The following is a 25790-nucleotide window of genomic DNA, read 5'->3' as shown; positions in this document are numbered from 1 at the left end:
AATATATGTGCAAAATATCAAATCCATACCTCTTACAGTTCTCGAGATATAAGGTGTGTCAGACGGACAGCTAGACAGACGGACACACAGACAGACAGATGCCGGGTAAATGATCCCTAAGTGTTGCTCTGCTCTGCAGGCGACACAAAAATGTTATTCGTAATTTTACTTACCTTGTCATTGGTCATTCGCAAAATTATTTTGTTAAAAACATTCTGAATGTACACAAAAATACTCCAAAGTTGATATTTTAGTTTGTTTTTGTTTGTTTGTTGTTTAACGTCTCTCGAGAGAATTTTTCACTCATATGGAGACGCCACCACTTGCCGGTGGAGGGCTGCAAATTTTGACCTATACTCGGCACTCAGTGCCATTCAGCAGTGAGGGATCTTTTTCGTGCCAGTACCTACTGTGACACGGGACCTCGGTTTATACGGTCTCATCCGAAGGACCGGTCCCCACGTCCCGCAGTGGATTCAAACCCGCGACGTAAGGATCAACTCCTTACGCCGCGACTCTAAAGCAAACGCTCTAACCACTGCGCCACGCGGGCGACCAAAGTTGATATTAAAACAATGTTTAGTTTCTGATTGACAATATCTAGTATGTATTTTTTGGAGATCAAATCTTTCAACGCTCTGTCGGAATTCCCATGAGTACTTATTGCGTCCCTTTATGCATGTAAAGAGTGTTTTCACTTGAAGCAGAATTTATTCAAAAACTTCTACATGAAAAGAAGAAGTCTCTTGCTGTGGCCTTCAATTCATTCAACATTACCGTCACGGTAGCTCAGTCGGTAGAGCGGTCACTCCGTGATCGGAAGGTCGTGTGTTCGAATCACGGCCGCGACTAACTTAAGTCGATAAGAAATAGGTAGCAACTGTTCCTTCGCCAAGCGCACGGCACTTTGAAGTGAAAGTTGCGGGTCCTTCGGATGAGACCTTAAAAACCGAGGCCCCGTGTCACGGTAGGCGTTGTCACGATAAAGAACTCTCACTGCTCAATGGCTCTGAGTGCCAAGTAAAGGTCTAAATTTGAAGCCCTTCACCGGTATATGGTGACGTCTCTATATGAGTGAAAAATTCTTGAATGGGACGTTAAACAACATACATGTACAATCAATCAATCAATTCAACATTTACATATGTTGACGTCGTTTTATCAATTAACAATATAAAATTTCATTTCTACGTTTATTTGATATATCCCTCTGAACTCGAAGTAAAAGATATCATAGAGTCGGACACATCTGCTTCACATTTGGATATTTTACTAGAAAAAGACGTTTATGGCAAAATTAACAACAAATCTTTATGATATACGATTTCAAATTTTCTATCGTCAACTTCCCTTATTCATGTGCTCTATAGTTGATACAATGACTGTCAGGAAATACATTCTCTCATTTAGTCGAATGTTTAAAACTGACGTTTTTCATACAAATTGTTAGGCCTTATTTTCGCACTGAATTATCTGTGGATTTTCCGTTTGTCCGATCATGACAAGGAGCAGAGGGTGTGACCGGTCGACAGGGGATGCTTACTCCTCTATGGCACCTGATCCCATCTCTGATGTTTTTAGAGGTCCGTGTTTGCTCTGCTTCCGATTTGTATTGTTTCAATGAACCTTTCGAGCTTGATTACTGTTCGTTATCTTCATATAAACTTCCAAGTGTGAGTCACCACGACCTACTTTGAGGCTGTGAAACACCCTTCCTAATTTGCATCAGTTGACATGGTTTGATCATTTAAGAATGCTTAAAACCTACAGTCTCTACTTGAAAATTAAATATTTTACCTAGTTTTCTGGAAACAGACACAAATTTTCATAACACATTTTCTTTTGAATACCCAAAGATGTTTTATGCTAACTTTGAAGGAGACATTGACCTAGAATTTCCAGGGAAGGAATTAAAATGTGAAATAATTACACATGAAAGGACATAAAGATGGACAAAAGAATGACTTCTGTTTATTGTGTAAAAACTACAACTGAAAAACTTTATTTTTATAGTAGTAACTTACAATTATGCAGTTTACCCTGACTTCAACAAAATATATTCTGTATATTTTTAAAGCACCTTTTCAAAATACATGTACTTTGCTACAGTATAATGGGTCTAAATTTGTTTCAAATTAGTTCATATGAAGTAATTGTGTATAGAAATTATTTCTTAAAATAATAAATTAGTCGGGGGTGGGGGGTGCAGAACTTTCGAGAAGCACCGTGTGTCCATCAAAAGAAAAAAAAATATCAATAGGTTAGTTATGACTAACTCTAAACGTCAGTGTCCCCACATCATTCGCATAAATTAGATCATTTCCGCTCAATTGACAAAAACTGTATTTCAAAAAAGAGTTATGGTAAGATTATATTAGAAATAAAAACAGCTGCTATATAACATTAGGAGACAATGGCTTAACCAGCGTGTGTGTAATGGAATTGACGCTAGGGTTACCTGGAGAAAAGTTCTGACGCTGATGTACATTTGTATATTGGGTCGGGGGCCGATGAGATTAATATCAAATGGCTAGGATGATTAAGCCATTATTTACATAATCAAAGTTAACTCAGGTCATTCATACATCCGTCTTAGTATTGTAACTCTGAAGGCATTTCAAGATTTTGCATCACTGTAGATCATTCGGGACGCCTTATTTTCGTGATATATTAATTTGATATTTACACAGTATTCACGAGACAAAATTTTAATAAGTTTCCCGATATATTTATTTGGTATTTATTAGACAAAAATTTCACAATTTTTGGATATTATTCTATATAATCTTAAAAATACGGGAGAAATTTTCGCGGGCCGATGGTATCGCGTAATCTTCTTGCGAATAAAAAGTGATTTACAATATACTGTTTTCCTTACATATTTTCTATTTATGCATATATCTCTCTTTAGTAATTCTTTCAGATCAGTGACATACATACATGTATTTTAACAAATGTCCTCTGGATATGTACTGTTAAGTATTTGTAATTTCTTTTAATGCATTAACAGATAGTGTCAAATATTTTTGTATCGATCAAATGCCAACAACTCTTTGTAGTAACTTATTGGTATGTCAACTATGTTAAAGTCTAGTCTTCTAATTTTTTTTCTTCATTTGGTTTCTTAGATTTTTTTATGACAAAGTGTAAATATAATTAGATATTTCTTTCAAATGACAGAACATTTTCTATTTTAATAACATACACCTTCTTCATCCTCGATGCATACTTATGTTTTACTTTGATACGATGTGTTTTCCTTATACGTATATTCCCGTAGCCTGTGCATTCCACTGCATATGTTTTACAATTTTAAGGATATACGCAACGTATTTTTAACTTTAATGTCTTTTTCCCTGGAGTTTGTTTTCTTTGTTTGTATGCTGTTTAACGTCCCTCTCGAGAATTTTTCACTCATATGGAGACGCCACCACTTGCCGGTTGAGAGCTGCAAATTTTGTCCTATACTCGGCACGTACGGCCATTGAGCAGTGAGGGATCTTTTTCGTGCCAGCACCTACTGCGACACGGGACCTCGGTTAATACGGTCTCATCCGAAGGACCGGTCTCCATGTCCCACAGTGGGATTCGAACCCGCGACGTAAGGATCAACTCCTTACTCCGCGACCCTAGAGCAGACGCTCTAACCACTGCCCCACGCGGGCGACTTAAAGAGTTCCAATACTTAAAGGAACTGTGTGCTAGATTTTAATGTCTATATATGCTGTTGTATACTTCTTCTAAAACAAGTTTGGATAAACAAAACATTTAGAATATATGTTTAGTATTTTTGAATATTTTTCTTCGAATTATTTAAGAATTTTTATCAATTGATTTCTTTTCAACCCCCCTGGTAATGCATGCTGATTTTTAGTTTACGAACATCTGATGGCGTCATAATCTTAAATTAAGAATACCTTGAAAAATTATCGGTACGTAAGGTATGTTGCGTATGTCCTTAATCTTCACTTTTTTTACGTGTAAATAAATAAATAAATTTTGGAGACACTATATACGACGTTCACAACTACTAAATATACTGTGACATAAAAAGAATACTAGATCCAGTGTCCTTCATTTAAAATGTACAAGCTATAATAGCAATACAGAAAACGTTGTAGAGCTGCATGTCATTATAGTAAAGAAATGGCAATACTAAACAAAAATGCATGCATGTCGGTATCTTTATTTTGAGTTATGCAGAATATCTGGTGCAATATTATAATGAAAACCTTCACACGAGTTATCTTATCTCACTTGCACACGAAATAAGAAAGAACTAGGAACTTACATTGCAATACCAAGCCAAGATGAGGTTTATATTTATCGCTCTGTCTGTTCTTCATTTCAACACGTTTGCAGGTACAGTAATTTTTTAAGATCTTTTATAGCCCAAATTTTCTCAAATACACATTTATCATAATTCAGCTACAGTCGTTTTGGGGGAAGTGGTTCACAAATGGAACACAAAATACCCATGGAGATCGAGTATCATGGATGGATTTCCTAGTAATTATTCTGAAATTACTGATTGATCATCTAGACCATGACCTTGAATATCATTCTCGGCGATAAAAAGTTATATTGAACAATGCAATTTGAACGACAAAATGTCAAAGTTAACGTACTTTGAAGTGATGGGTTTTTTTAGTATAAAATTGAACAATTTTGTCAATTTCTGGCAATAGAGCATGTAAAATGAATATTGTCTAGCATAATCTTCAACACAAGATGAAAAAATTATATGTGATAAAATTTTGACAGAAGCTCAACCTTGGATGAATTTTTGTAAGTGAAAACATTTAAAAAATTATGTGATAAAGAGGGGCGTGGCTTTCTGCTTACTTCAAGTGACACACACTGCTTGATTTTTAATTTGAACAAGATTCTGTAGATAAGACGGCTTTTTCCTATATATTGCTCTAATGAAGGTGGTGGTGATTTTGTGATTTGTTATTCAGAATTTTGGAGGAACTGCAAACCTACTGCTATGTGTTTTCGTCCGATGTCGTGTGTTAGCATTTGAAAATTTTCCGCTTCTTTTCTGGAACCGCTTATTAAATCAATTTCAACCAATTCTGGCATACATCATCTATGTGTGAAGGGAAACTAAAGTTATGATTTCATATCTCTGCCCCTCATCGGGGACTGGGGAGTGGGGCTAAAACCATCAAAATTAAAGCAATCTTTAAAAATTTTCTTCATAACTCCTGGACATCATGCAGTCAACTTCTGGCATGATTTGTAATGAAAATTGAGCCCTCTACCAAAATTGAGAAATCCATGGCCCCTGGGTCAGGTTCTCTGAGTTAGGGTAGACTTTATAGATCATAAGGTGAAAATGCATAAATTCTTCAAAAATCTTCTCTCCCTATATTAAGCAGAGAAACTAAGTGCTTAGATATAATGAGCAAGGGTGCTTCTTCCCAAATTGTGAAATTCATGCCCCCCCTGGATCAGGGGTCCTCTAGTTAAGGCGGGGCTCTATTGATCATGATCATCTATTGAAAAAGCATTAATTTTTTGAAAAATCTTTTCTGCTCTTTAGTTTTTTTTGCAGAGAAACTATATGCATGATTATGAAGAGCAGGTGTTCTTTCAAAATTATGAAATTCATGGCCCCTGGGTCAGGGGTTCTGGAGTAAAGATGGGGTGTTCCATTTTACTTACCTATGATAATTCATCAATGTAATAAAATAATCGATTAGGTAAATCGAATAAAGGAATTATACAAGAAATTTTAGTATATAAAACTACTTTCATAGTTTTTAATAGTCAGGTAGACTATAGTTGGATGAATAAAAATGAGATAAAATAAGTTAAAATGTACATTGAATATTATTCAGTGTACGAGAGGCCAATATGGAACAGGGATTGTGCTGGGTGTGCTCTGTGAAAAATATGATTGATGTTTTTGCACTATCGTCTTGTATATTTTATGTTTTTGTGTTATTAAAGTGAAAAGAGCTTGAAAAATTCATTTTTCAATTTTTTTTAAAGAAACGTTTGTAACCTACATAATGTTTTTATCAAAATGTCTTAATTTCTTTTTCCTTGTATGAAAATGTAGAAAAATAATTGACATATTTTAGTTTACCATCAGTTATTTAAGTTTATGTACCTTGGATAATTTTTACTAAACTTCTAAAACCGATACCATTATTGCTCGTTACTCTAATGATTGTTTGTAATAGTGGAATTCATATTTATCCTGAAATTAAGAACTTAATGTTCATCTGTAGTGTGTCCTAATCGGAAAGGAAGGAAACTTGACATTTCATACTGCATATTTTAATCATATTGTTGAGTTTTTACGTCTCTTCATTAAACAATCGAATTCATAGATTCTCTGGCTAACTACAGGCAAGTAGTATCGGGGGGGGGGGGGGGGGGAGGAGGAGGCTCCCCTCCCAAACCTCCACCTCCATTTCTTTTTTTCAAAACATAACTTTTCACTGATGAAAATGTTCATTGAAAGGAATAGTTAGTCCCCACTTTTTGTTGCATTATAGTTAAGTCATGATAATGCGGTTATGTATTAATAAAATCTGATTATGAAAAAAAAAAATTCACTCCCCCCCCGCCCTTCCCTTACCCCCCCCCCCCCCCCCACACACACACACACACACAGGGTTTTGAAGTTTGGACAATTTTCTTTTTTGCTTGTCAAAGTTTTTTTTTCAGATAAGTTGTCAATCCCCCCCCCCCCATCCCCCCGTTTCTAAAACGAAAAACGATACTACGTGCCTGAACTAAAAGTTTTTAATTTTCGAATATTTAAAATAATTTAATTTTGTTTGTATCTGATTGGTTAATATCCAAAAAGGAACACAAATTATTTCTGTATAACCTGGTTTGGGGACACACACCCCTGACAACCAGCTGAATCATCTGTATCCATACAATCCTCTCATTTCCAGTCCTCGGGATTCATGGAAAATTCCAGATTTAATAAATGTACCTTTAACTTCAAATAATTCGATCTTACCACATGTAAACAAACAAAAAGCTAGGCCTATGTATCAGTTTTTACCTCCCCTCACTTCCGTTACTACGGTTGTATTATTGAGCGGCAAATTTGAACTAATAAAAAGCAACGAAATTTTACACCCATAGTTATCTAATGATTTTAAAATTAAATTATAAGGAATGACTCTAATTCTTGGCCAAATTATTCGAGTATAACCTGGTTTCGCGGATTATAAAGCGTAAACTGACCCAAACCAGGTTATACTCGAATAATTTGGCCAAGAATTAGAGTCATTCCTAAATAAGTACAAGTCATTGTAACGCTTGATTGTTTACAATCTGCTTCCATTCAAATGCCTCCGGTTTATTTTTAATTTGGCTTCATTTTTCAGACATCTGTAGAAGTGCCAGGGATTGCAGTTTTCATTGTCACAACAACCAAGCACAATGCTCATTTGGTCACTGTGTCTGTCAGGGTAATAAATCTAAATTATTAGAATACAATATAAAAAGGACAAGGTTTACATATATATACATACATACATATCTATACATATATATATATATATATATATATATATATATATATATATATATATATATATATATATATATATATATATATATATTTCGGTAATCAGTAATTGAAATGGAAAGTCTCCCATTCATGTGTTCTTCCCAGCAATCTCATCCAGTACACTTTGAAGAGTTCTATAGCCTACAAACATTTAGCACTTGCTTTTTCAGGGTATAATAATAATGATATGATTTATTAAATGCTTATGGATATCATATTAGGAAATGTTATCTTTGGTCATCTGAAAAGAAGCTTACATGTCTACAATTGTGCTGTTGATGGCTGATTTCTTAAAACAATGTTGTCTCTTAGTTTGCGCATGATCCTTTTTAAGATTTAAGGTGGTCTAATCCTCAGGTTCTGAAAATCAGCAGTTAAGTATTTGAAAAAGCTCACAAAAAATGTCTCTGAATTCACAAAGTAATCTGTATTTATTTATGGTATTTCTTCAAAGTTCATTTTTTTAAGTTAATTATTCTATATATTAAGGAAAATTATCAAATCTCGAATATCTTTTCAGGAAGCACGAATAAATGCACCATTATTTTTATTTCTGATAGAAAATTGATCCACAAGTACATGTGTATGTATTAGGACAAAAAAAATAAGGTATTCGGGCAAAAATTAAGGTATCCGGGGAAAACATTTATTAAACATTCTGGTAGATTTCCTTGTTAGCATTAATAAATGTATCAGTATATGCATTTGTACAAAATTAAGTGTATCTATATATCAGAAAAATGCATCGATTTGTAAACTTTTGCAAATATTGTATACTTTAAAACTTCATGTTCAACTTTGGCGATTTAAATGTGTAATTTACATGTAGGGAAAAGGCGTTATAAGTTTTCAGATCTTGTGCCCAATCCCATTGTATTTATAAATTACAATAAAATATGTTCAAACTGTTGCCGTTCAGAAGTTTTCTTCCTTATGCAACGTGTGGGTCTCCCAATTCTGTATATTGGACAAAAGAACTCTGAGTCAGGATTAAATGTATAAAAACTTATTATTGCTTGTTGTATTTAATTTGCATAATCTCTTTGAATGATTATTTCTTGCTCCCGTAGAAATATTATTTCTCTCCCAATTAGAAATGGGAATAAAATATTCTCAAATGGGAGAATTAAGTTTTAGGGAATTATAAATAAATTTACAGAAGTATAAAAAGTATTTCCCAAAAATACTGGGAGTCCCTTCACAATACAATTGATAGTTATGGGAGAGTTATTTCACCTCCCACTAATTTTCTCCCACAGAACAATTTAATATAATTATTAAAAGAAAAAAAATAAAATATCATCCCAAAATTCATCAGCTCCCACTAATTAATTAATGTTCAATAGTAATTACCCAGCGGCTCTCGCTCCCAGACATGCTGGCGATACGAGTTGTAACAGCCGAAGTTACAAACTTGCAAACTGACTATCTGCTCTGGTTTATATTGACGTCGGGCTCGATTGTTATGACGTCACGACAGAGTGAAAATACCCGCCATCTTTGTTAGAGCAGAGAAGCCATGTTATGCTGCCATGCCGATTGGATCGACGAAAGAAAGCATGCACCCTAGGGCGCGGATAATCGGTAACTACTATCGAAAACATGTTACTATGGCTGATTGAACTTTGTATATACAAATATAATCGTTAAGAGATAATACGTGATCTGGGAATGATATCTATGTAAGATACCGAGGAACTTCGGGTAACGCTAATTACCGACCTCATCCCAATAATGAACATGGTAAATATACTGGTTTATCATAAGATATATATACAATTAATAGAACATATTATTTGTCGTCCTAAAGTCCCATATATTGTAGGGAGTATGATTTAACTTATACTACGTATTTCCACAGAAAGTATCACCCATACGTGACTGGAATAATTATGGGAACCGTAACACGGCCCCCTCCCATGTGAAGAACATTCGTCCTCGAATGGTTTTATACTTTAGTCCAGGGAATATTAAAAGGTAGGTACATGTACAAGTTTCTTGCTTCCCTGAGTCTTTGGGAATAAAAACGACTTGCAACAGTTAAACATGGTATAATTACTTCATTTGGCATTAAATTAATGAGTGTAATAGGAATATATACAATTCATAACATTCAATAGTCAACAAAGATACATTAAAGGACAAAAATAAATTAACAACATATGATAATATCCACAACAATTTTCCAATAAATATATCAAAGTTAGATTAATACTTATCACATGAATTTTAGCAGCATTGTCTGATTAACATACCTATACTCAGATCGCAATCCTTGGCACAGTTTGTTTCATATCACATAAAAAAGTTTTTAATTGTCCCACAATGAGGCTTTGTTCATTAACACTTGGTTTTTCTTCTTAATAGGATTACATAATCCCTCTAGGCGATAGTAGCTTGCCTCCACGAAGATCTGTTTTAGTATGGTATTATCTGTGGGGAGGATGTGCTCCACTTGAGATGGATCCCGTAGAAAGTCTAAGATGAAATCAAAGAACCGGGGGTTCCTGTCAATAAAGTACATTGGCACGTGCTCTTTGTTATAAGGGATAACGGGGGAATCTTGGTTCGTCATGGCGGCTAAAAGTGAGTCTGGGTCGTTTTGTAAGGTTGTCTTGCTTGTTTCAAACCTTTAACCTCCCACGTTTAGAATTACACGTTGTTTCTGAGCTGATTGAATTCCTCGTAAGATAGTTGTCATCCTGTCAGTCGGGTGGTACTCTGGGGCGTCCTCCACTTCGGGGATCATGTAGGTTTCCGAATCACCCAGTGAGATGGCCTTCTCGGGCTGGGATGATCCGGAAGATGATGACGACGACGATGATGACGATGAAGAGGAGGAGCTAGATGAGCAGGATGATGAACCGGAAAGACGGCGTACTTTGGCAGGTACTTGTCGTGGCGGAGGATGGGCAGCATCCCCTGAAGCAGCTGGTTTTGCTTCCTGAGTGGGGATGATGATCTCACCGAAGATGGGAGGTGTTTGTTTTTGGATTTGTGAAATGGCCGAGTTGTCGGAGGTGGCTGGATTGGATTTGTCCTTGGTAGGTTTCTGGGTTATAGTTTTTGTCACTTTACGGGATTTAACGTTCGTAGGAGCGTCGATCAGGAGGGTTCTTTTCATCCCTTTTCCTCCATTGTACATGTTAGGCTTTACCTCTTTCATATAGGGTTCTACGTGCTTTCCCCTTTCTTTCTCAAAATTTTCGAATTCCTTTTTCTCCTCATCAGTGTATGTTCCAGTAGATTTCTTGATTATTTGTAGTGTATAATTGGGGCACGTCTTCTTCATGTCTCTACGGTTTAGGAGTAGCCCGCACACAGTGCATTTGAAAGCGAATCCAGAGTGGCAGCTTGTAATGTGTCTTTCTGCATGGGCCAATTGCGTAAATTCTTTCCCATCGCATAGAAGGCATTTGAAACGTTGGATCTGATAAATACATAATGACAGATATTAAGTTGCATGGGAGTTACTTATTTGTATTATACAAATATTCCATTATTTACAGAGGGAGTCTATGCATGAGATTCGAACCACGTGGGCTTATTTACTCCCAGATATGGTTTTAATCTATTGTGGTGGATAATATCCCCCTTATGTTTTGCATTTTTCCCTATTTTGTAAAGAACATCGTTTATTCTTTGTAAAACAATGAATGGTCCCTTCCATTTAAGGGATAACTTTTTGTGGAGTCCCACATTTTGATTTGGGAAAAAGACCCATACAGCATCTCCTGGGTCATATTGATTATGGTGAATTTTTGCATTGTAATCCCGTAACATAGCATCAAGAGATATGCTTAGTTTATTTCGGGCAAATTCATGTATTTTATATAATTTTTCTGATAGATTTTGGCCGTATTCAGAACTTAATTTTGATTCATATTTTTCAGGATCAACTCTATCAAGCACTAAATCTACTGGGAGTGTGACCGATCGCCCAAACACCATTTCACATGGGCTTATCCCTGTGGCCTCATGGAAAGATGATCGATATGCCAACATGAGTAAGGGTATCAGGTCATCCCAATTTTTTTTATTTTTGCTAACAAATGCTGAAAGCATATTTTCAATTGTTCTATTTGCTCTTTCTATCATCCCATAAGAATGAGGTCTATAGGGAGTAGTACGGGTTTTATCTATACCCAGTATTTTACACATTTCCTTGAAAACATCAGATTCAAATGTTTGCCCTTGATCTGAGTGAATTTGCATTGGGACTCCAAAAATGGAGACCACATGATTTATTAACTTCTGAGCTACTGTAACTGATTTCTTATATCTAACAGGGATAGCATCAACCCATTTGGTGAAGTAGTCTCCCACAACTAGAAGATAAGAATTTTTCCTGTAAGTCATTGGTAAAGGACCTAATATATCCACTGCCCATCTCTCCATAGGAGCACCTACCAGGTATTTTTGTAACTGGGCCTTTGGGGTTTTATTAGGAGACTTCCTAGCTGCACATTTGTCACAGCTTTTACAAAAATGCTTTATATCTTGGGACATTTTGTGCCAGAAATATTTATCTCGGGCCTTTGATAGAGTTTAATTGAACCCCAAATGATCGCCCGTTATGTTACAATGTATTTCTTTCATAACTTTCCCAATGATAAATTTTGGGAGAACAGTTTGAAATTTTGGTTGCACACTTTCCCATTTATGATACAGTATTTCATCTTTATAATGCAAAGAATCAAATCTTGTCCAACAATATTTACATGTTTCATTCAGATGGGATATGTCTTCCCAAAGAGGTTTCTGTTTAGCTTTGACCCATTTTATTACTTCCCTTAGATCTGAGTCTTTACTTTGTAAAGCCTTAATACTATCTTCTGGTTTTCCATTTTCTAGAAGAATTTTAGTTTGTTCTAGTTGTGTAGGGCTTATCCCACTGGGAGTTCCCTTAGACCTTGTGGTAACAGAACATTTTTCAGGTACACCACTATTAATGTTGGGACTATCACTTACATCATTATGTTCAGTTTCAGATATTATTTCCCTTTCTACTTGGCATTGGTTTTCATTGGGAGGTTCATTTTGCAAATGTTGATTGAAAGAAAATTTGTCTTCTGCCTTACTGCAATGCTTACAGTCTAGATCTCCCTTGAGACAAGGTCCGCATTATTATGAGTGCGACCTGCTCGATATTCAATTCTGAAATTGTATGAAGACAAAAATTCAAACCAATGTGCTATTTGTCCCTCTGGATTTTTGAAATTCAACAACCAAGTTAGGGAGCCATGATCTGTTCTAACTTTGAATGTTTTTCCATATAAATAGTGGTGAAAGTGCTTTATTGAATTCACTATAGCTAATAGCTCTCTTCTAGTAACGCAATAGCGGCGTTCTGCTGCACTAAATGTCTTACTGTAATAACTTATGTCTTTCTCTTCTCCCCCCTGCTCTTGGGAAGGAACGGCTCCCAAACCTATGTTAGAGGCATCTGTATCTAAAATAAATAAGCCTTCTTCATTAGGATAGGAAAGAATGGGAGAACTAGTTAATGCTCGCCTTAGCTTGTCAAATGCTACATGGCAATCATTATCCCATAAAAACTTCCTATTTGCTTCTGTAAGTTTATGTAATGGCCTAGCCATATCTGAGAACTTGTATATAAATTTTCTATAGTATGAACAAAGAAGCTTCTAACTTCCTTAACATTTCTAGGGACGGGCCAATTGTTGACGGAGTCAATCTTGGAGGGATCAGTGGCTATCCCATTTTCACTCACAATAGGTCCCAGAAAGGGAACTTCTTTTTGCAAGAGAACACATTTCTTTGGGTTCATTTTTAAATTAGCCTCCCTCAGTCGCCCAAAAACTTGTCTTAAATTGTCAATATGTTCTTCAAAAGTTTTAGACAATATTATTATGTCATCTAAATAAACAAGACATATTTTCCATGAAAGATTTGATAAGACCCTTTCCATTAGTCTTTCAAAAGTTGCTCCCGCATTGCATAAACCAAATGGCATGTTTAAAAATTGCCAATGTCCTCCCCCTGGTATAGAAAAAGCTGTTTTGGGTTTGTCCTCGGGTGACATTTTAACCTGCCAATACCCACTCTTAAGATCTAGGGTAGAAAACAATTTTGAACCTGACAAGGCATCTAATGTTGTATCAATTCTTGGAATGGGATAACTATCCTTAATAGTGACGTCATTTAACTTTCTCTAGTCTATACAGAACCGGATTGTCCCATCCTTTTTCTTAACAAGGATTATGGGAGAACTCCATGGACTGTCTGATGTCTCCATCACCCCCCTATTTAACATGTCATTTATTTCCTTCTTAGCTTCAGCCATTTTAGCTAAATACGTCTAGGAGGTTGCTTAATCTGGAGTGCATTTCCCGTATTTATTCTATGCTCTACCAAATCTGTTGAACCCATGTCAGATGATGAAAGGGAGAAACTTGTTTCAAATTCCCTTAAAAGATTTGCTAGTCTGTTTTTCTTCAGAGCTAATACTAGGATGAACCCTATCTAAAATTTGTTGTAAATGATCGGGCATATGGGAGTCATTCCCATTACAATAAGCCCTTATGTTTTTCACAACTTCCCCATTCTCAATAACTTCAACCCTTTCTATTGAGGCTACTACACTACCCTTGTGTAACTTTAAACTTTTGTCACCTAAATTCAAATAACGTACTGGGACATTTTCCCCATCTACTTCTACCGAAGTTTTTGAAATCAATACTTCATGTTTTACCATAAACTTTTCTGAGGGTTCTACTATGGCAGTGCCCCGTTGAAAATTGGGACTTTCTATCCTAGCAGGGGCAATAAATTCACAGTTTGGGGGAATCACTAAATCTTCTGTCAAACAAACCCTACAACAATCAACTACACTATTTTCATCAGTAAAACAAGGGATTTCTTCTCCCTGAATTTCAAACTCATTTTCTTCAAACAAATCTTACATGAAAACTTCTTCATAAAATCAACTCCCAAAATACATTTGTTTTCAATATTTGCAATGATAACAGTATGGGAAACTTCAATATCTCTAAGGCTAAATTTAAGGAGACACTCTCCCACAACTGGGATGTCATCTCCATTTGCTGATCTTAATTTCACACTACAAGGTTTAACACTTGATTTTTCTACTAATTGTATCTTATCAAACAGTTTGGGGCTTATAATAGTCACACTTGATCCTGTGTCTACCAAAATTGTTGTTTGAATATTTTCTTTTTTCCCAGCTATAAATATTCCTTCATTTCCTTGAACGTCTCCCACTAAAATACTTTTTGGACTTTGTTCATTTTGAGGTTTACTCCCTATCTCTAAATTCTGATTTCTTGTAGACTTATTTGATACCGGATCAACCCCTGTACAATTACTTAACTTTACTTGGTTTATTCTGGGGCTTGTTCCCAATTCTCGCCGATTTCCGCCCCATGAATTCGACGTTTGATGGTTTCCCTGTCTTTGAAAACCAAAGTCATTTCTATGAGGGGAGGGCTTCTGGGAGTATTGATTCCCCTGATTAGTTCTACTTCCATAACTGTTTCTTGACCCATATTTGTCATGTTCTCAGTTGTTGAACTGTCTGGGCCTATTGTTTGAAAATCTGTTTTCCCATGATCTCCCATAATTATGGGACTTTGGATCAGAATTTTTCAAACCTGACAAAGAATCTTTTATGTCTTTTAGCAAAGAAAGAATTAAATCTTCATTTTTATTGTTGGGAGGGTTTTGAGAGTCTGTGTTTGAAGTTACAGCATGTACTGGCTTTCCTCTTTGGGCATCTGTCATTTTATGCGTTTCTAATCTAATTGCTAAAATTTCAGCCTCCCCGATATCTTTAGCCCTTGCCACCTGTATTCTAAGGCGCATATCTGGGTCTGGGAGAGCATCAATAAAATGATCTAGAGCTAAAATGTTTGTAAGGTTAGGATCAGCAGTCGGGTAGGATTGTCTGATTAATTTCTTGATTGACTGAGCTAATTCTGATAGGGACTCATTTTCTCCCTTAATCCTTTTTTTCAGTCTTGCCCGATACATCTCTGACCTTTCTAATGATCCAAAATGCATACTGAGAACTTTAACAAGGGAGTCCAAATCCCTAATCTGAGCTTCATTAAGCTCCCCTAGAATTGCCCTAGCATTCCCAGTTAAAGTACTGGCAGGATACAAAGACTTTGTTCTGTAATCCCAACCATGCAACTCTACTAAAACTTGAAATTGGGCTAAGTAATCTTCAAAATCTTCTACCCCATCATATGTTTGCGGTTTGATTGAGACTGTTGGTTTCACTTGATTGGGAAAATGTAGGCTATTGTTATTTCTGTTCACCCTTGAATTTGGGGACATTGGGTTTGTGAAAGATTCAAATCTCTCCCCAGCCCCTAGAAATGGTGATTGACTGGGACTTCTAGAATGATTCCCATATTTATGTAGACCAATAGCATCCCCATGATTCTCAAGTGATGATAACCTCCCATGTTATTGATGGGACTCTTGTCTCATTTGTGATAATTGTTCTTCAAAATGTTGCTTCATGCATAGAACATCCCTATTCATATTTTCAACTGCTTTTAACAATAATTCATTTATATTTTCAGAGCCCTTGGGAGCTGATGTTTGCTTTGGTGAAGATTCATTTTGAAAGAGTTCTTCATGGGATGAATTTTCTACTTCTGCCTGGGATCTTGGATTGAAAATAATCTCTCCCGAATCTTCTAAATGACTATTCTCCCGTGACATTTTTTTTTTAATTCTTTTAGGAGTATTAATATACTTTATAATATAAAAAATTTATTGTATAATTTATTGTATAATTATTTTCTTTTGTCCAATCAGATAAATGGGAATGAAAATTGAAGGATCCCACTTCTGACACCAATGTTGCCGTTCAGAAGTTTTCTTCCTTATGCAACTTGTGGGTCTCCCAATTCTGTATATTGGACAAAAGAACTCTGAGTCAGGATTAAATGTATAAAAACTTATTATTGCTTGTTGTATTTAATTTGCATAATCTCTTTGAATGATTATTTCTTGCTCCCGTAGAAATATTATTTCTCTCCCAATTAGAAATGGGAATAAAATATTCTCAAATGGGAGAATTAAGTTTTAGGGAATTATAAATAAATTTACAGAAGTATAAAAAGTATTTCCCAAAAATACTGGGAGTCCCTTCACAATACAATTGATAGTTATGGGAGAGTTATTTCACCTCCCACTAATTTTCTCCCACAGAACAATTTAATATAATTATTAAAAGAAAAAAAATAAAATATCATCCCAAAATTTATCAGCTCCCACTAATTAATTAATGTTCAATAGTAATTACCCAGCGGCTCTCGCTGCCAGACATGCTGGCGATACGAGTTGTAACAGCCGAAGTTACAAACTTGCAAACTGACTATCTGCTCTGGTTTATATTGACGTCGGGCTCGATTGTTATGACGTCACGACAGAGTGAAAATACCCGCCATCTTTGTTAGAGCAAAGAAGCCATGTTATGCTGCCATGCCAATTGGATAGACGAAAGAAAGCATGCACCCTAGGGCGCGGATAATCGGTAACTACTATCGAAAACATGTTACTATGGCTGATTGAACTTTGTATATACAAATATAATCGTTAAGAGATAATATGTGATCTGGGAATGATATCTATGTAAGATACCGAGGAACTTCGGGTAACGCTAATTACCGACCTCATCCCAATAATGAACATGGTAAATATACTGGTTTATCATAAGATATATATACAATTAATAGAACATATTATTTGTCGTCCTAAAGTCCCATATATTGTAGGGAGTGTGATTTAACTTGTACTACGTATTTCCACAAAGTATAACTCATACGTGACTGGAATAATTATGGGAACCGTAACAAAACCATGTGGAGAAATTGAATTTTTTAAGGGGGTTGATCAAAAGTAATGTCACAACTGCTATAAAATCTTAAATTATCGTATGTTATCAACAAAATTTGATATACTAATACCTCTATCAATTTTGATTTTTGCCTTTAAATTTCATTCAGATATATGCAGTACTTTTTAAAATATCAAAAATAAACACAACTTGAGGGTCTCGTATATATAACGCTTACGGTATCTTACACTCACGGTATCTTAGATTTTCAGTTAACTTTAAAATGAATTGTTATACGTGTATAATACATAGTGTAAAAAGCTTGTGCTGTCGTTACAAGACAACACAGATCACTTTCCGTTATTAAAAGTTTGCAACATGGTTTTAATTATTTTCCCTGTTTTCCTTCTTCCTTTTTTTTTGTTTTAGAAGTCAATCTTTAAAAATTAAGGATTGAAGATTTAAAAATTGAATGAGTCACATATATTATATTTCACTCTGAAAACTAAATTCATTTTTTTAATCAAGAAATCTACTCATCAACATTTTTTTGACAAAAACATACTGAAATTTCCATGTTTATCAATATTTATCTGTTTTTAAATTTTCGGGAAAATACTTAATTTTTTGGGGAGTTGTTGCTTTATTGTCTGCGTATAAGATTTTTTTAAAAGGTGGTTAATGATATTTTTGAGTTACCCACTTGCAAACATTTCACCTCTGATGCCCATTTAAAAATTAGTACATGTATATTCATAGGAAGTGATGTACGTTTGTACTCCAAGACGTGAATGTTTTTAATGGGGAACTCTCCACAACGATTCTTATTGAATAATGGGATATAAATGCATGTAATAAGAAAGAATAAATATTCTTTAACTCTTTTTCTAGCTATTTCAGCTTTCTGTTCATCTAACAATGATTGTAGCAGCCAATGCCACAATGGAGAACATCCACATTGCTCACATCACGGAGGTGGATCTTTCTGTCGTTGTTATGGTAATGTACCAAAGCAAATTCTTTTGCGAAATATTTAGAACGGAAAATTGATTTGAATGCATTGATATAATAACTGAGTTAAATGCATTTATATAATGATGAAATCTAATGTTCCTCATTCTAAATACAAATACTTAGACTTCCTAAATTTTACTTTCAACGTGCAAAATATCGATAAAAGAGTACTGCAGTACAAAACGGGATGGACCTCATCTTAATGCAAAATAAATTTTTTTCTAAATATATTTCATTTTTAAGAACATAGAATACGTTCGCTTCGTGATCGGGAGGCCTGGATTAGATGCTCGTTCGTCGCGCCGCGTCAAATTTAAGACGTAAACATTCCTACACCAAGCGCTCGGGTCTTTTGAATGAGAACTGAAAAACGAGGACTCGTTTCACGGTAGGCGTTGGCACGATAAAGAACTCTCACTGCTCAATGGCCCTAAGTGCCGAGTACATGTCTAAATTTGAAGCCCTTCACCGGCATACGGTGACGTCTCTATATGAGTGAAAATTCTAGAATGAAACGATAAACAACACACGATCAATTTTATCTAAAAAGAAAAAAAATAGAAATGAATTTTTCCCTTGTCTTTCCTCAGAATGTTTAACAGATAGTGAATGTTTCTGCCCACATGATGAGACAGGAAAGTGTCATCAGGAATTCAGCTTTGGCACCTTCCGGAGTCATTATTGTCAATGTCAGGGTAGGTAGTAGAATATGATTACCACCTCTGTATACTTCAAATTCAGATTAGAGAAGAGTGCATAATATTAACAAAATCATCAGCAGTCATTTACACCTTGGCTGAAGACTAACCAAAAATCAGGTAGACGCCTATTTAAATGAGTAGGTGCCGATAAGTTATACTTCTGCAACGACTTTAGAGTATGGGGGCCAGGGGGTTTACTGAAATATTTATTTCTGTTAGGTTTCCTGGATGTCTTTAGAAGCAAGCCTTTGGTTAAGTTCAGTGTTTAGATCACTTCTCAGATTGTTTCATAAAGTATAGAAAACGATTTTGATGATGTCTTGCAGCTAGCTAGAGATATTTAATGTGTTACAACCAATGTTGTACCTGGTCACAGTAACAAAATATTTTCCACAGGCAACAAACCTTCTATCCTAATTTCGTTGAACAATGGGGCACCCCTCAAATGAAAGCATCTAACCAGTTAAAATCTCGATATGGCATGTCAGATTCGTTTTCCGGCAAAATGTTCGCAAAACATCTGAAAATGGAAGTAAAAGAAAATGACAAATTTCAGTGAATACACACAACAAACAAACAAACAAATATATCTCCTTTTAAGAATATATCAAAACTGAAATAGTTTCCAAACTGGATTTTTAAACAATTTTCATACCAAGCATATTTAGCTCAGGTGAACACTATTTTCTTTAAGTGCACTACTGTCTTCTTGACTATCATTTTCTTACCTCGAAGTGAAAGAAGACATTTGTAGAGTGGATTGGGTAGTTCTGTTTGATCTCAGACTTTTTAGACTAAATACGTTTCCAGCTTTAGATCTGCAGTGAACTGCCTGCTCTTCACGTGAAAAAGAGGATAGCTGCCTCAGGTTCAGTTGAAGTGTCCGACTAGGAGTTGTGGTTTAGTTCCTTTTGAGCTATTTAGTTCATATTCAATGATTTCCTTGATTGAGACCAGATCGGTTGCACGTCATGTTTAAGTACTTTCTAACGAATAATGTTAAAGGCCATGTAATTGACAATTATGCAGATCATAATAATATATGTTTGATAAATAAACAGTGTGTTCTATTAAAAATTATATTTACTCAACAAAGCAGGGAGTCAGACTTTTTAGATTTAATCAAATCGTAAAACGCTGCAAATAAATATTCTGAGATTATTGTATAAGCAATCGGTAAGTGTTTTCTGGTTCCCTTTAAATTAAAAAAAAAAATAAGTCCATAATTAATTCCATTCACAACCATCGAAGCAGAAGCAATACAAACTTTATCTATAACTCGTCAAGGTAGACTCACATGCGAAAAAACAAGTTGGTCAAACTGACGAACAAAGGAACAGAAATACTGACAGGAAAACTGTAATAGTACATTCCGATTTCACCAGTAGGAGACTAATAACTTCATGATTAACAAATGTAGATCCTTTAAAAAAAAGGAGATGCAAATCATAAGGCAATATACTGAATGATTCAAGATTCAAGTTTTTTCAGTATCTTGGTTTGTATCTATCATCATTTGTCAGCCAATGGCTAAATGAAATAATTTGTGGATTTAAGGATGTAAATATCCAAGCAAATACAAACTTTAAAGTTTGAAATTCTCAGTTCTGAGAACTGCTTGTGTATATAGTTCAAAGTACAACTACTGCAACTTCTACTACTACCATTTCTACCACTACCACCATGCCATTGGCTCCATTGGAATGCAATGGCCACAAGATCAGTGTCATTGAATCAATCGCAGAAAATATACATGTGGAGGACAGCAGAGCGTCACTGTGTCCCAGTAATAATAAACACCAGTCTTCTGAGGCCTTCGTCATCCACAAATGTAATACTACTGAGAGGACCTCATGGATGCAGGGTTTATCGGTAGATATTTTATAGATGAGGATTTGAAGTTTGACTCTTATATCTACCTTTTTGAATGTGATAAATGGAGAGGCTCTATTTTTGTGTAATCTGTGTTCGATACTGTAGTTCATGATGTTTGTTGGAGATACATTTTTGTAGGTGAAATCATCGTGTAAAAACATTCAGCCGTACACGCCTGTTGCAACGTTCTTCGAAAATAGCAATGATATGGCTGGCTTTTTCATTGGCTGCACTGATTCTGGGAATGGTTTTACGGTTTGTACACTCATAAAATACTATTACTTACTTAAGCATCTAGTGATCCTTTCAAAATAAAATTAAAGGATTTTTTTTTTTAAATTAGCAGTTTACTACATTATTACGAGGACTAATGGTTTATCAGAAGTGTCCTTTTTTTTAAATGAAGTATAACGAGAAGTAAGTTTGACTGAAGGATTCAAATTTAAAAATTAAGTGCAATATGGTTATAAATTAAAAGGTTGAATATTGTTCAGGTTCAGGATGATTTGAGTATTTACGTACATGTACATGTATCTATTAAACCCATTTTTAATCGCTTTAGTCCACTGAGAATATTACTTGCTTATGCATAACAATTTTTACTGAAATGAGGAATAATTAATTTTTTTTTTTTTATTTTTTATATGAAGTGCCTTTTTCAAATGTCACACTCAATTTAGGCATTTTTGCCAAAAATTGCTCTTTAGAAGTACAATTTGTTTGAATTCTTGCTAAGTCTTGCGTTTGATGTTCTTTTCATTTATTTTTTACATGTGATTTTTTTTCACAAATATATTATCATTTTTTGCACAAGTATGATAAAGTTTCCAATTTCCGGTATAATTATTTCTTTGTTTCAGACATACATGTACATCCTTAAATATTTTGCTAAAAATCAGATAAAACGTTGCCATCTCTCTCTCTCTCTCTCTCTCTCTCTCTCTCTCTCTCTCTCTCTCTCTCTATATATATATATTATTTGGGAAAACATTCTCTAAGCATCATTTATTATCTATCTGTAAAACATAGAATTATTCCATCTGTATTTCTCATGCATTTTCTGGTCAGTCAATATACATATCCGCCTGTTGTAGATTGCCGCTCAGACGTGCAGCGATGCCCCTATGATCCTCACACTGAACGAGACAACTACTCCTCGTATGTCCGATTTCTACACCATAAAGGAGTGGAAACCAGCATAACATATTCTATTTGTGTTATATAAATACATTTTTTGTAATTTTGTCTGTCTTTATTTTAAAATACCAAGGGTCGACTCACCAAAGCACATGTCCTTCTGATTTTCTGTCGAAGATCCATAATCATGCAAAATTCTTTATTGCAACCATTAACAGTGTACGTCACATAACTTTATGGCAGAAAAATACATTGTCAATTGCTTTTTTTAAATATAAAAGTTCTAAATATCTGTTAAGGTAAACAAGATTGGTTTTTTAAGGAATTCTTTTTATTAATACTGTAATCATGGTTTAAGTCAAAGAGAATTTATTTGAAAATTTCAATATTGCGCAAGGTAGTACAGAATAGGAAGGCCAAAATTTTCCTCAATTTCGATTTTTTTGAAACTTTGATATTTTGTTCTAGGATACAAAATCTCTCTTTATATGTAACATGAAAGAAATTCAACCGCACATTTTTTTCGTACATAGTTTGAAATATGGCTTATCAGACCCCTGTAAGAAGATTGTGAAATCAGACATTCGACTAGAGAATTGCCTTATTTAAAAATTATCAATTGATTTTTTGCAAACTTGTGTGATGCTTTCTATATAGACAACCTTTTTGTTACTAAAATTCACTAAAATATATTGATACTGGTAAATTTGAGTAAAATATGATGTAAAAGTAGGACATACGTATTCACATGTAAAAATGCTACATTTTAAGTTCTCTTAAGAGAAAATGTATAATTCAATTTTTACAAAAAAAAAAATCAACAGATTGATTATAATGTGTCAAAATACGGAAAATTAAACCGATGGTTTTTAGATATTTTGGCGATTAAAAACAAATTCAATGGCCAAAAAGTGAAAGAGTCAGTAGATGACGTCACAATATTTGACCTTTGACCTCTTAATATGACCTTGACCTTTACTGTAGATAAAAAATGGAGAATCCTCATATATATGTCCAAATATCAGCCCTCTACTATTTATGGATCAAAGGTTACACTGCATTTAATAACAAACTGTCATATCGCATTTAGACAGCATAAACAAATTCTAAAATGTAAACTCCCAAGTGACCAATATATAGGATCTCTCGAATTTTTCAAAAAAACATATGACGAAAACATGTCAAAGCTAATTTTTTTTCTTACAAAGATCACTGGTTATTGACAATATAGGGATATTATTCTTTTTTTCTTATGTAATTTTTAAGAAAGTAGTTAAAATAGATGTAATGGGTGTTTCGTACTACCTTAAGCTAAAATAACAAGGGTAATATCTATATCATACACACATCATAACCTTGACTCGGGACTGGTTGCAGTTTGAGCAAATGAAATCTATCTACATTACAGGACAATATTTTTATGATAGATGTATTATGAAAAAAAACTAAGGTTCCCTATTTAATTAACAGCAGACAATAATAAAGATTAGTATACAGTTGGGATGTGTCAATTTTAAAATGTACAATGTCAAATTTATTAGCAGTGCAATACAGTTTGTACCATGAAGAAAAATCTTCAAAATGCAACAACAACAACAACGTGCACCTGAAAGAAAATGTCTCGAATATTGTTCGAAGTTCCTCGACTATACATTATATAGTAAATGTATATGCATTATCTTCGACCCACGCGCCTAATATATGGATAATAAAAAAATTAAGTCGCACGTGGCATTTTTTTTTTTACATTCCTATTAAGGGCACATTTACTCTAAATAATTGAATCATACGCAACTCAATGGATAATCAATATTAATGAGAAAAATTATTAAATTTGAAAATACTAAGAGCAAAAGAAAACGTATGAAAAGAAGATAGATTTATACCAGTCTGGTGAAGTGCATAATTGTGATGAAAAAAAATAGACAACGTAAAAACAAGATATTTTGAAAGGATCACTGGACAAATTTCAAATTCATCTCGACAACCAGTGGAACCAATGAAAAATTCAGCCATGTCGTTGCTATCTTTTAGAAAGACGCAATAAGCGTTTAGTGGTGAATATAGGTGTGAATATTTTTACCCTAAGATTTTATGTGTTAAAATAATATCATCAACAAACAATAACAACCACATGAACAAGAGGCCCAAGGGCCTTAACGGTCACCTGAGTATAATACAACAATTTAGAAGTTAAATACACTGATAGTTGAAGCTTTGTTGCCCTAAAGCAAGAGAAGTAGGAAGATCAGGATCAACAAAATAATTAGTCTAGTATTCAGTATCAACTCATAAATTAAGTTCTAATCTGTCCCCCACTTAATACTATGCAGACTATTAACAAACTATTAGTGCTTCTGTACTATTTATAACCCATACTAAGACCTCTAGCATTGACCTCTCTTATGGTCTTTGAAGAACTTTTAATAAGATAAGTTATTTTTGTCTCATTTTTATTTATCCATAACTTACAGGTCTACCTGTTTATTAAAACTAAGAAAGTACTTTTTTAATTATACGATAAACATTCTTGCATAATTATCTTATTCTATTAACCTTTCAAATACATTATTTACAGTGATTAATTATCAAAGGTGAATGGAAAAGGGGAATAACTTCTCTCAGTAGAATACAAATTAATAGAGCCCTGCCCAGGACCAGAATGCTTAGACCAATGGTTCAGATGTTTAAAAATCTGGTAGAAATACGCTTACTCATATCATTTAAACTTTTACTCAGTTTGCTTCCAATATGTCCAGAAGCAGAGAAGAATTTCACAGGTACAATGCATTTTCACTACAGATTCAACAAAGCCTTACCCTAACACCAGAACCCAAGACCAAGGGTCAAGAAATTTACAAATTTGGAAGAGTTACCCTCATCATCATAACTATGGACTTCAAAGAATTAACACTTTTCCACTATATTATCAAAAGCCGCCGCCCCCCCCCCCCCTTCGTTATGCCAGAACCCCTGACCCTAGGACCACAAGATTTAAAAATTCTGTTCGAAGCTCCCATTTTCATCATAGCTAAGCAATTTATTTATCAGCTCAACACAAAGGAGCAGACAGGATTAATTAATGATTAATAGAATTAATGCTTTTTCACTATATAATCTATAGAGCCCCCCCCCCAAGAACCCCAAAAACTGAGGCCATATATTTAAAAATTTTGGAAGAGGCATCCTTGCCTATCATAATCATGCACTTAGTTTGTTTATATAATCTCCAGTAGCAGAGAAGAAGATTTTCAAAGAATCAATGCATTTTCACAATATAATCAATAGAGCCCCGCCCTAACACCAGAACCCCTGACCCAGGGGCCAAGAAATTCACAATTTTTGAAAAGGCATCCTTATGCATCATAACCATGTACTTAGTTTGTTTAAATAATACCCAGGAGCAGAGAAGAAGATTTTCAAAGAATTAAAGCATTTTCACTATATAATCAATAGAGCCCCGCCCTAACACCAGAACCCCTGTCCCAGGGGCCATGGCTTTCAAAATTCTGGAAGAGGCCCACCTCCTCATCATAACTATGTACTTAGTTTATCACCTTAATGCGCAGGAGCAGAGGAGAAGATTTTCAAAGAATTAATGCATTTTCACCATATAGTCGATAGAGCCCCGCCCTAACACCAGAACCCCTGACCCTGGGGCCATGAAATTCACAATTATGGA

At 34.8% G+C, this 25790-nt stretch overlaps 1 protein-coding gene and 1 long non-coding RNA gene across 2 annotated transcripts; both read left to right on the top strand.

The window, feature by feature from the left end:
* The first annotated feature begins 4310 nt into the window (after nucleotides 1-4310).
* On the top strand, nucleotides 4311-22173 carry LOC133192872 (uncharacterized). Its single transcript, XM_061328876.1, has 7 exons — nucleotides 4311-4362; nucleotides 7362-7445; nucleotides 18273-18380; nucleotides 18986-19090; nucleotides 20727-20968; nucleotides 21110-21226; nucleotides 22066-22173. The coding sequence occupies exons 1-7, from the start codon at nucleotides 4311-4313 to the stop codon at nucleotides 22171-22173; spliced, it is 816 nt and encodes a 271-aa protein (XP_061184860.1).
* LOC133192599 (uncharacterized) lies at nucleotides 11322-16276 on the top strand. The gene is made up of 3 exons (XR_009721835.1): nucleotides 11322-11553; nucleotides 11836-11959; nucleotides 16120-16276. It is a non-coding gene; the product is annotated as an uncharacterized LOC133192599 (long non-coding RNA).
* Nucleotides 22174-25790: the final 3617 nt, after the last annotated feature.

This window comes from Saccostrea echinata, unplaced genomic scaffold (assembly GCF_033153115.1).
Source record: "Saccostrea echinata isolate AGI-Se365-2 ecotype Australia unplaced genomic scaffold, CSIRO_AGI_Sech_v1 ptg000025l, whole genome shotgun sequence".
Lineage (NCBI taxonomy): Eukaryota > Metazoa > Mollusca > Bivalvia > Ostreida > Ostreidae > Saccostrea > Saccostrea echinata.
Note: the sequence above shows the minus strand (reverse complement) of the source record. Positions and strands in the feature narration are given on the sequence as shown.